The following is a 10,267-nucleotide window of genomic DNA, read 5'->3' on the forward strand; positions in this document are numbered from 1 at the left end:
TACTTCCACATCTTCAAGACAGGCGCACTGAAAGCAACCCAAAAGAAGGGTGTGTCTGATCTCACTGGGTTACAAGCATCCAACATTAGCCCAGGCTCCAGGAATCATTATCAATGCTTTGTTTCCTGTTTAAGTGTTACAATGGAGCTTCATCACCTATATTACAGCAGTAGAGGCTGCACAGAAGTTGTACCTGCCTTCCAGGATAGAACTGGATCCATGGATTAGTAGGCTTTTGTCCCAGTGCAGTCAGGCAAAGATGTAGCTGTGTGTGCACACAAGTGCAAGCACACCCTGATTTCTAATCACTTTGCACTACTACTTGCACTGAGAAGTAGTCAGCACATCCTAAAAAAAAAGGATGTTGTCTGGATGTTGACTACTCAGGGGACACAGGTGCAGAAAGATGGAGCACCTCAAAAAAACCCCATACCCACCTTCAATTACACCATTCTGCATCAGAGAAATTACGGAGCTCAACCGATGTTGGTTGACTCATGATGTAATCATCACATATCAAAACAGTCAGCAGTACAGAACACACATCAAAGATGATTAGCTCGAGTTGTACTTTTTATTTTCAGGATTAAAACCCCCAACGATATAAAGCAGAAGAAACAGATGTAAACCCCAAATTTATTTGCAGTTCAGATGAGGCATCCTGGTTTCACAAAACTGAATTGGACAGATGGGTAAAGCACAAACTGCAAAAAGAAGACAAACTGCACAAAATAAAGACTGAGAATTCATAACTCCTCTTCACCTGGTCCCCCCTTTGCATCCTTCCACAGTATAAATAAAAAAATCCATCTGGAAAATACATTTGACATTGAGAAAAATCAAAGAACCATCTAAATTGTTTTTATATAGGATGTGCTGATCAACACTTCTTTCAAAATTAAGAATACACTGCAGTTCAATGTAGGTGGTATCATAGGTCTAACAAAGGGTAAGAGAAGTACTGTTTAAATGGACAACACACAATACATAAATATTCGGGGATACAACATAAGCAGATTCAGCACACTGTTCTAAAGCTGACATTCCTATTCCAGTCCCTACAATTAAAAGTTTACTTGATAAGACTTGTGGAGAAATAAATACACATACAGAAGTAAACACACTCAACAGAACAGATGTATTGAATTAGTGTGACTGATTATTTTTAATACAAAATAGAGACTGATTTAAAAACCTACACCAAAGAGCTAATAGGATTACCCTTAAAGGTGTCAGTAAGTAAATCACTATACTCTTACCACAGTTAGTCCTACATACATGTCCTTAGCATAAAATTTATTTGCTCTTCACCATATGCTCTGGCTCTTCTACCCATCTGTTGAGCTAAAAACCAAAGCTGGAATAAGAATTTGTCAAAGAAGAAAAGAAAAATCTTATTTCCCACTGCCAAAAGGACTGCATTTAGACCCGATCTATACTTCAAATGAATTTTTGAGTCAGTTCTGGTCCTCACATTAGACAATTTCTCTGTGCTTTAACAAGCATTGAAAATTTGCTGAAGTTTTGTCCCAAACAGTGGTTCTCTGACCAAAAAATTTGCTTATTAGGAATTGGTAAATATGTGTTCAAGTCAAGAAGAAAGTATTATGAAAACAGCATATGGACATCATATTAAATACTGCATATTCAAGTAAACCTCAAGTCACACATGCTCAGTCAGACTTCCATAGGTAACCCAATTCTAAATCAAAATATCCATGTCCTCTATCTCTATTTAAGTCCTAAACCCATGTCTGCTAAATGATACATCAATGAACTCTGACACCTGAGACAAGTATGCAAAGAAAGTATTTCCAAAGGCTTAGCCAGATGAGAAGAGACAAGCATCTTGGCAGAAGTCCTGCTTCTGTTTGAACCAAAATCCCTGCTCAAAAGTGCTTCTTCAACCTTACAATTCAGCTTTTTAAACTCCAACATTCAGCTAAGTTGATACCAACAACATCAAAACCCAGCATGTGCTAGGAGCTAAGGCAGCATTTCCCCATTATTCTTTCCTCCAAAGAGGCCTTTTAACAGAATATGGGCCTTTTTGCAGTCAGCATTTCTGCTCTGAATCACAGAATTGTTAAGGTTAGACAAGACCTCCAAGACCATCAAGTCCATCACTGCTGTTTTCATTACTAAACTACATCCTCAGGTGCCACATCCACACATTTTTGAACACTTCCAGAGATGATGACTCCACCATTTCCCTATGCAGTTCAATATATTATGACAGTAGTCCCCAAGTAAGAAGCCAACAGATTGTCAGTCTGCAAAATCTAGTACTAACTCTTTTTTGTTTTCATCTACGGGACACAATAAGAGGCTAAAAACTTGTAGATGCTCCATAACAAACATCTCCCTACTGCTTCCCATCAGGGATACACACAGAGGTCTCCTGTGCCTCAAATATGCCCTTAAATTGCACATAGCAGCAATCAGTGCGAGAAGAGGAATGCCACCAGTGTGCTTGGCATTCAGGGACTGCACACCAGGAAGAGAAACAATAGTCATAACACAGTGTATAACTAACCTGAATCTTTAATAACAAACCATATGTGTAATTATTCAAGAATACACAGTTTAAGTACTTTGCTTCGAGCAGATGCTTGTTTTCTGACTTCTCCTCTCCCAGCACCTACCAAATGGTCAAGAGGTCAGAACAATTCTTCTGAGGAAGTTTTCTACCCAGCCTGTTTAAAAGTGAACTCTACAGCTTTGGGGATATACAAGCAAGACTAAAACCACTGTATTCACCAGATGTGCGTCTACATCAGCAGTAAGAACCCCCAGCCTTCTCCTGTGCTCATACTCATCTTCGTTCTCCTCAAGTTCACACATCCTGACCTTGCAGGCTGTTATTTGCTAATCTCAGGGGCAGACTGCTCAGGGGCCAGACTTGGCCAAGTGTGCCAGTGTGAGCTGCAGTGCTGTCACTCACCTGCCAGACCTGCTCCACTGTGCTGCCCAAAACTGGGCTAAGCACTGCCACACCTTCCATGTGGACACTGGATGCAAACTACTGCCCTACTTCCTTGATCCTCCCTTGCTGCCCAGCTCACCTTTTAATTTTGCAATGCTGGAAAATAGAGTCCACAGGCCAAAGTCCAAGCCTAGATGAGATCCATTTGGCAAGGCATGAGGAAGTCTGGATGTGTTTTGGTGTTGAGCAAGCAAGATAAGCCTATTATATGGGATAGCTTTGCTCTGTGTAACAGAACGGACTAAAGGTAGTTCACACTGCTTAGTTAGGATGGTTTAGGACAACCCTAGGACCAATTCTAAACACCAGCATGAACGATGCTCAGAGTAGGCCAAGGGAGATGTCATGTCACTGACAAGAGTTACCTGCCAATTGCCCAACTCACCATTTGAGAACATTAGATTCCTCACAGTGGAAGCACAGCACCAAGTACTGCTCTGAAATGACACGAGTCTCTTCTGACAGGCCAAACTTACAGAAACATTTTCCCCCACACATACTTAACCATTAATACTAAATCTATTTTCCATTTATTTTCCCTCTGCTAACACTCTTAACACCCAGCATGTTATTTTCTATTTCAAGAGGCAAGAGCTAACAGCAAATATGTTAGAGAAACTTTAGAGTTTGCACTTAAAAATATCTAACCAAAGCCCTGAGCCCATCCCATCTCTATTCAGATAAATACAGCAGAAGGACTAATGACAGTCATTACTGTGCACACACAAATATTGGTTAAGCCAAATAAATCTCTTTTGAGGCATATATATATATATATATACACACACACATATATATACACACACAGTACAAAATAGATTAAAGGTCAAATACAAACAGCATACTCACTTCACCTTGCTTTGTCTTCCAGTTCTGCAGGGAACCTTGCAATGGTATTATTTCTGTCTCACTGGCATTCAAGCCAAGTTACAGAATCACAGAATATTCTGAGTTGGAAGGGACCCATGAGGGTCATGAGTGCAGCTCTTAAGTGAATGGCCCACACCACAACCTTGGTGTTAACACCATGCTCTACCCAACTGGGCTCTGAGCACTAAGACAATATGCAGAAGAAAACCACTGAAACCAAACCCATGTGTAGTTTCAGTTGGGGCCACAGATAAAATAGTAAACACAATTCCGCTAAGGAAAATCCAGGTATTTTAAATGAACTTGCAGACTGAACAGAACTGTTCAAAACAGGTTCTGACAATTACGACAACAACAACACCACCCCAATAAAAACCTTCTGCTGTGGTTTTAAAAGGAAGCATTAAACTAGAAATTTGAGCACAGTTCCCAAACCCTGATTTTTATGACTTGTCCCCTATCACTAAAACACAAGAGGAAAGGAGAAAGACAGTGAATAACAGGCACTTCCCCCACTCTCAACTCCCTTCAAGAAATGATTCAGTCAAAAAAATTCAAGGAACTCTAATGAAAGCCATGCAAACAACAGATAAATCAGATTACAGTCTGCTCTGAACTCGGCCAAGGTTCACATGGAAGGTTTGCAAACCTTTAAACTTCTCCTGAGTTGTGACAAGCAAACAAAGAAAGTTGGGATTTTTTCACAGCTGTTAGATCATGATGGCAGATACAGGATAAAACAACAAAATAAATAATAAATCTGGAGATTCATTTTTCCTTTGAATAAAATATGTATAAAGACAATCCAGTCTATAATAAATAAGCTTAGAGATAAATACAAATTCATAATCAGTGAATAATTAGTGCACCAATATTGCACAATTTTAGTGCAATTGGTGCACTAAAGCACCAATCTTGCTTTAGGAAGATGATTGAGCAGAGAAGTATCTGCTATTCAGTCCCTTTTGTGCTTTTTTAAAAAAAACAAAGCCACAATGAAGATAAATCAGACCATAGGATACTATCAGCTAGTAAATTAAGTGCTGATAAGTACCAACGTATGATTGCATTGGCTCAAACACATGGTCACATTTCACTGTGAACCAGCACAAAAATGAGTATGACTACAGAAAGAAGCAGTACTGACACCTGCCTGTGCTTGTGTGACTATTGCTTACTCTGTCACAAGCAGGTGAAGGCTGGAGAAATGTCTCCGTTAATGGCTGTGGCTCTCTGTCTACAAGCACAACTTTCAGGCTGGACTGCAGAATTCACTGTCCCATCACAAACCGGTGATCCAGTATTTGGGCTTTGAGTAGTCCCTGTCAGCTCCAGTTCTTAGAATATTGAGCAAGCCCCCACTTGGCCCACCCTCCTTTGAGAGAAGGGCTGCCTGGGTGAGAGACTTTCCCCGAAGAAAAACTAATGGATTAAAAAAACCCAAGTGACCAACAGGTAAAAGAGAAAGGTTATGCTGTGGTTTCCTAAATGTCCCAGGAATTCAGGAAAATTAATGCTTCCTGTATGTCACAGGACACAGGAATTCAGACTTGAGTTCTAAACCTCAAAATTTGAAGACTGAAATATTCTCCAAATTAATGCCAAAAGAAACACACTTAAACACGGTTGCAATAAATGTACTGAAGTAAAAAAGTAACATAAGAGGTAGAGAAGAAAGATTGTGCCAAGCCTTCACCTCTGAGGCCCAAAGGACAGTTTGGATATTTAACAGTGCTAACAGCTTCTCCCTGAACAACAGCAGTATTGTCTTCTCAAGTAAGTCAGAGGTAGTGTCTAAAACAGCATAATGAACACAGCAGCAGCCTCCAGCTGAGCCCAGCCATGCCTGAGGTGGCCCAAGAACAATGCTGCCCCAGCCAGCCTGGTCACGCTGCCACAGGATCAGCAGCGATCCCTGGCGTGAGCCCTGGCCATGGGAAGTGGGCAGGATGCACACACAGGGGTGCTGGGAGCACGGTCACCAGGGAGATGTGCACCACAATGGGGTACATCTGCTCCAGAGGCCAGCCCCTGTCTGCAGCAGATGTGTGCACAGCTCAGCCAAACAGAGCACACACACGCAGACAGACGCAGCAGCACTCACACAGCACGCGGTGATTCACTCAGGTCCACACGACACCAGGAGAAGGGACCTGGCTGTACGGGATGTTTAACCACGTTTCCTCTAGGAAACTTTTTTCATAAAGAGAGATTACAATAGGTTTCACTTGACAAGTAAAACATTTAGCACAGTTCAAAGATGTCCACTAAGGAGCACAAGTGGAGCACAGCAATCAGGATTTAAGTTGCAGATTCGTCCTCTTCTAAAAGGAGGTCATTCAATGCAATAACTGTAGCAGCAAAGTCAACCAGCTCCACAAAGTCTGATGTAATTATGTTAACACCCATAACACCAGGCTTCTGTGCTTTCACCCAATTCAAAATCATGGGCAGATTCCTAAAGAAATTGAAATAAAGAAAGTTAAACATTTTAAAAGAGGCACTTATCTATACATACTCTACTCAATTCAAACACCATGCTGTTTACAAAATATATTATCTCATATTTGTTATCAGGTCCTGGCTGTTACCCTAAATGCAACTGGCTGATGAGTGCTTAACACAGCACGTGGTCATGAGCTATCACAGACATATTGGTCAGTCATCAATCCAAATCAGCAGTCCCTCTATATTCACCGGGCAGTCAGGATTTAACACTGCACTACAGTTTTCTCCACCCTGGTTTGTTTTCACCCAAGCACACGTTAAGTCAAACGCTCAATTTCACAGCAGACTTCAGTGTAACACAAAGCAAGGCTGTACCTGGCCCAAGATGTTCCCCTGCTCTTCTCTGCCTCAAGGTGGGTGGGGAAAAAAGTTGTTGGAGGCAGCAGACTGCATTTCTCCCAAACTCTCTCCAGCCTCCAGACCCACCCAGAGCAATGGGGTCAGGGAAACCAAACCTAGAATGAAGCTGTCAGCTCCACAGGGGTTGAACATCCTGCTATACATCACTATAACTGGAGAAAGGGGAGGTGTGTCAGGAACTGAGTTATCAAGTTACAAATTCTACCATGGGGAGAAATTTCAAGTAACTTCTTGGACACGGTGCAAGTCAGGAGTCTGCACCAGCTTTTTTGCACTCTAACATGAAACACCAGGCTTTTCAGCAGTTAGACACAAATGGCTAAATATGCTAGCATTATTTAGATTACTGCTGTAACATGTATACACTATTTGAGAAGATGGTATGCTAGCAAATTAGTTAACAGGATGATGAAGAGAAAAAAGCAAAACCAAAAAATTTAAAAACACTCCACTCCTGCTGCATCAGGACAATAAAAAAGTCTTATCAAGAACCATGAGTGAAGGCGTAATTACTGCCAGGGGACACACCAGACTTCAGCCAGCTAAGTGTGACTGTTGCACATTTCTCCTTTAGCAAGACCTCAGGAACACTTAAATATTCATATTCAGGGCAAAATTTCCATACAAGAAGGCAGGCATCTACATAAAACTGCGAAGACAGATTTGCATATCAGCTAGCCTGTGCAAATGCACACAAGCAATCATGCTTATGCAAACTGCAGCATCTATTTGCAACTTTCAGTTTACTTTCAAACGAGTGGTAAGGATAAGGGAAAGGGCTGGATTGAACGCAGGCCTCCCAGTAACAGTGGCTTACAGCACAGATCTGTGCCAGGAGTCCCTTGAAACGAAGCTGCTCGCCCATTCCACGAAATGCGACGGTCCTCTGTTAGTTTTGGCCCAGGAATTCCGTCCGGCCTTGTGGGTGTGCCACATGAACGCCTCGAAACAGGACGGGGACTGAAAATTCACAGATTTATACCCAACCTGAAATTCCCTTATTCACAGAATCATTGAATGGCCTGGGTAGGAAAGGACCTTAAATATAATGTCATTCCAACACCCCCTAAGGTAGAAGATACCTTCTACTAGACCAGGTTGCTCAGAGCCCGATCAAATGTGGCCTTGAACACTTCCATGGATGGGGCATCCACAACTTCTCTGGGCACCCTGTACCAGGGCCTCACCACTCTCACAGTAAAGAATTTCTTCCTAATATCCAAGAGGACTTTCACAGTTCAGGTAATTTTTAGCAAATGGGCTACAAGGTAATAATTCCATAAAATACATCATATGGAACTATACTGTTCATGCTGTTAATGCTATTAAAAATCACTGGCACTCTGTGCTAATCAAAGCAAAACCCTCTTACAGCGACCTTACTTATAGGCAAATTAATTGTACAATGGTCAGTGGTATTAAAAAAAGCCAAATGGTGAATCTAGTTTTTGGAAAGCCTCCTCCCCACCCCCTAAAAATACAAGGTAAAATACTGTCCTAGGTCATACATCTCTGGCTGTTACCGAAATTACTGAGACATTTGTATGGACAAATGCAAAACTGAGTCCAGAAATAAGCAATTTTTCTCTGTGGCACAAGCTTTTTTTGCCCCCCTAAATTCCACTTCAGCCAGCTTGAAATGAATTATTGCTTTGAAGCCACACATCCATCCCACATTTTACAAAATCATATAATATTCAGAAAAAGTTCCACTTACAAGGAAACACATATACATCCTGTTACTTTATTATTTTCACTAATTCTTTATTTTTAATGATTGTAAATATCTCTCATGAACAACATGAGCAAAGCTGCATGCTTTTAGCAAGCCTAAGCAAACGTTTCCTAGTTTCTTGCCAGCTCAGTCAGTGGCTCTTTCAACACGAGATGTATTAAGTAAAGAACTGAGAAAATCAAGACAAGTCCTTACCTATGAACAAGTGTGTTCTTCAGACCACGAATTAGATGCCGTGCAATCGTTTTCACTCGAGGTGTGAGAATTGCTTGAGATACATGGAAAGCCCCATAACGACTTCGTTCCCCAAGTGTGGTCTCCAGGAACTGTAGCAGTTTGTGCACATTAGTTGTATTAGCCCATGGTGCTGGCATTTTATTACCTGGCCATAGGAAGGGATATTCCTGATATAAAGGGTGGTGGTAAAATATGAGAACCTAACAGAACAAAAATAAAAAACAAAAGAAAAAAAATCACAATTACTATATTTTTATTTGGACAGGCTGTTGCATTGGTTTGTGTTCACACAGTACTGTTGCAGCTAGTGTAGCAGTGAAAAGAGGACCAAACAAAAAGAAGCTGCTCTTGAGTCATGAGTGTCAGTAAATATGTTGCACTATTGCCAAAGGAGATGGAGATCATTTTGTTCAGCTTTGAGGACAGGATTGCTTCAGGCTTTAAGCATTATCCATTTAAAATGACAAAGTTGCCTCTTTCATTTAAAGAGCTCAGCTTAAATACATTGCAAATTCTTACTGTCAGAAAATACTGTAGCTGTACTTGAAGTTAAGGATTTTAGCAGTTTTGTCATCTTCTGAGCACCTCCTAAGAGGCTAAAGTGTGCTGGGCTGACTGGCACATGACTGGCATACTGGCACCGTGTTCACACTTGCTGCATGAGATGCCAAAGCCAGTCCTGCTGTCAGCAAAACTGTCAAATCCAAAGTTAGTATTTTATACCTTGTAAGGTGCTTCTCTACAGCACAAAGAGGCAACACTTTTTATTAATACCCACATGTATACAAGATTCATTTTGAACCCTAGTATTGACTGCATCAGTTCAGAACAATTCCTCAAAGCCTCATTTCCAGTTTAAGACCATGTGCTGCAGCTGAAACCCTTTCCGGTTCTCAATTTTCATGTACCTCTGGGAGCAGTTACCACAGAGAAGAGGCATTAACCTCACCTCTGCAGATCTGGATGGCTGCAAAGGAGGTAAGAAATTCAGCACCATACCATAGTCATGCTAAAGCTGATATGCTTCACACTAGTCAGAAAGACAACAGCTAATCAAATCCTCACCAACACAAGTCTGCACTACATGCCCTTCCAGAAGAGAAAACCATTTGTGAAGAGCACAAAGCTCCAAGGATCCTACAGTTTAATTATTTAACAAACATGCTTGGGAGCAGGACACAGACTGGCCACATGTCATGGGTTAGCAAGCAAAGTCCCGGAAGTGATGTTCTTGCAAAGGGGTGCTTACAGCTTCCTCTGTGACCTGACCTGACAGAACCTATCAGCTGGCCAGTTTGAATATGGACAATTCTTTGAGCCACTTAAAATTGTGACCGCCTCTGTGATCCACACTTAAGAACAGGAAACTCTGAGGCAGAGTCTCTCTCTCTCTTGTTTCCGGTGCTGGGACAGGTGGCTGCGGGCCCTGTGTGGGGCCGGGCCACAGCCATCCTGGAGCTGATGGGCCCTGTTCCACCCACGGAACCCCTCCCACAGCCCTGCTGTGGGCAGCCGGAGCAGCTCAGCTCCCCTCCCCTCCACTGTGGCCAAGATTCCGCTGAAGCTGCACC

General features: G+C 41.9%; 1 protein-coding gene across 1 annotated transcript in view; it reads right to left on the reverse strand.

The window, feature by feature from the left end:
* Positions 1 to 555: 555 nt before the first annotated feature.
* Positions 556 to 10,267, reverse strand: part of PLCXD2 (phosphatidylinositol specific phospholipase C X domain containing 2) — a 14,255-nt gene continuing 4,543 nt past the window's right edge. The window contains exons 3-4 of the mRNA XM_017731642.1: positions 8,655 to 8,896; positions 556 to 6,314 (exon numbers count right to left, since the gene is read on the reverse strand). Of these exons, the coding sequence (XP_017587131.1) occupies positions 6,158 to 6,314; positions 8,655 to 8,896 (399 nt within the window). The 3' untranslated portion in view covers positions 556 to 6,157. The remainder of the gene's footprint in view (positions 6,315 to 8,654; positions 8,897 to 10,267) is intronic.

The sequence above is a fragment of the Corvus brachyrhynchos genome, unplaced genomic scaffold (genome assembly GCF_000691975.1).
Source record: "Corvus brachyrhynchos isolate BGI_N302 unplaced genomic scaffold, ASM69197v1 scaffold3, whole genome shotgun sequence".
In the NCBI taxonomy this organism is placed as follows: Eukaryota; Metazoa; Chordata; class Aves; order Passeriformes; family Corvidae; genus Corvus; species Corvus brachyrhynchos.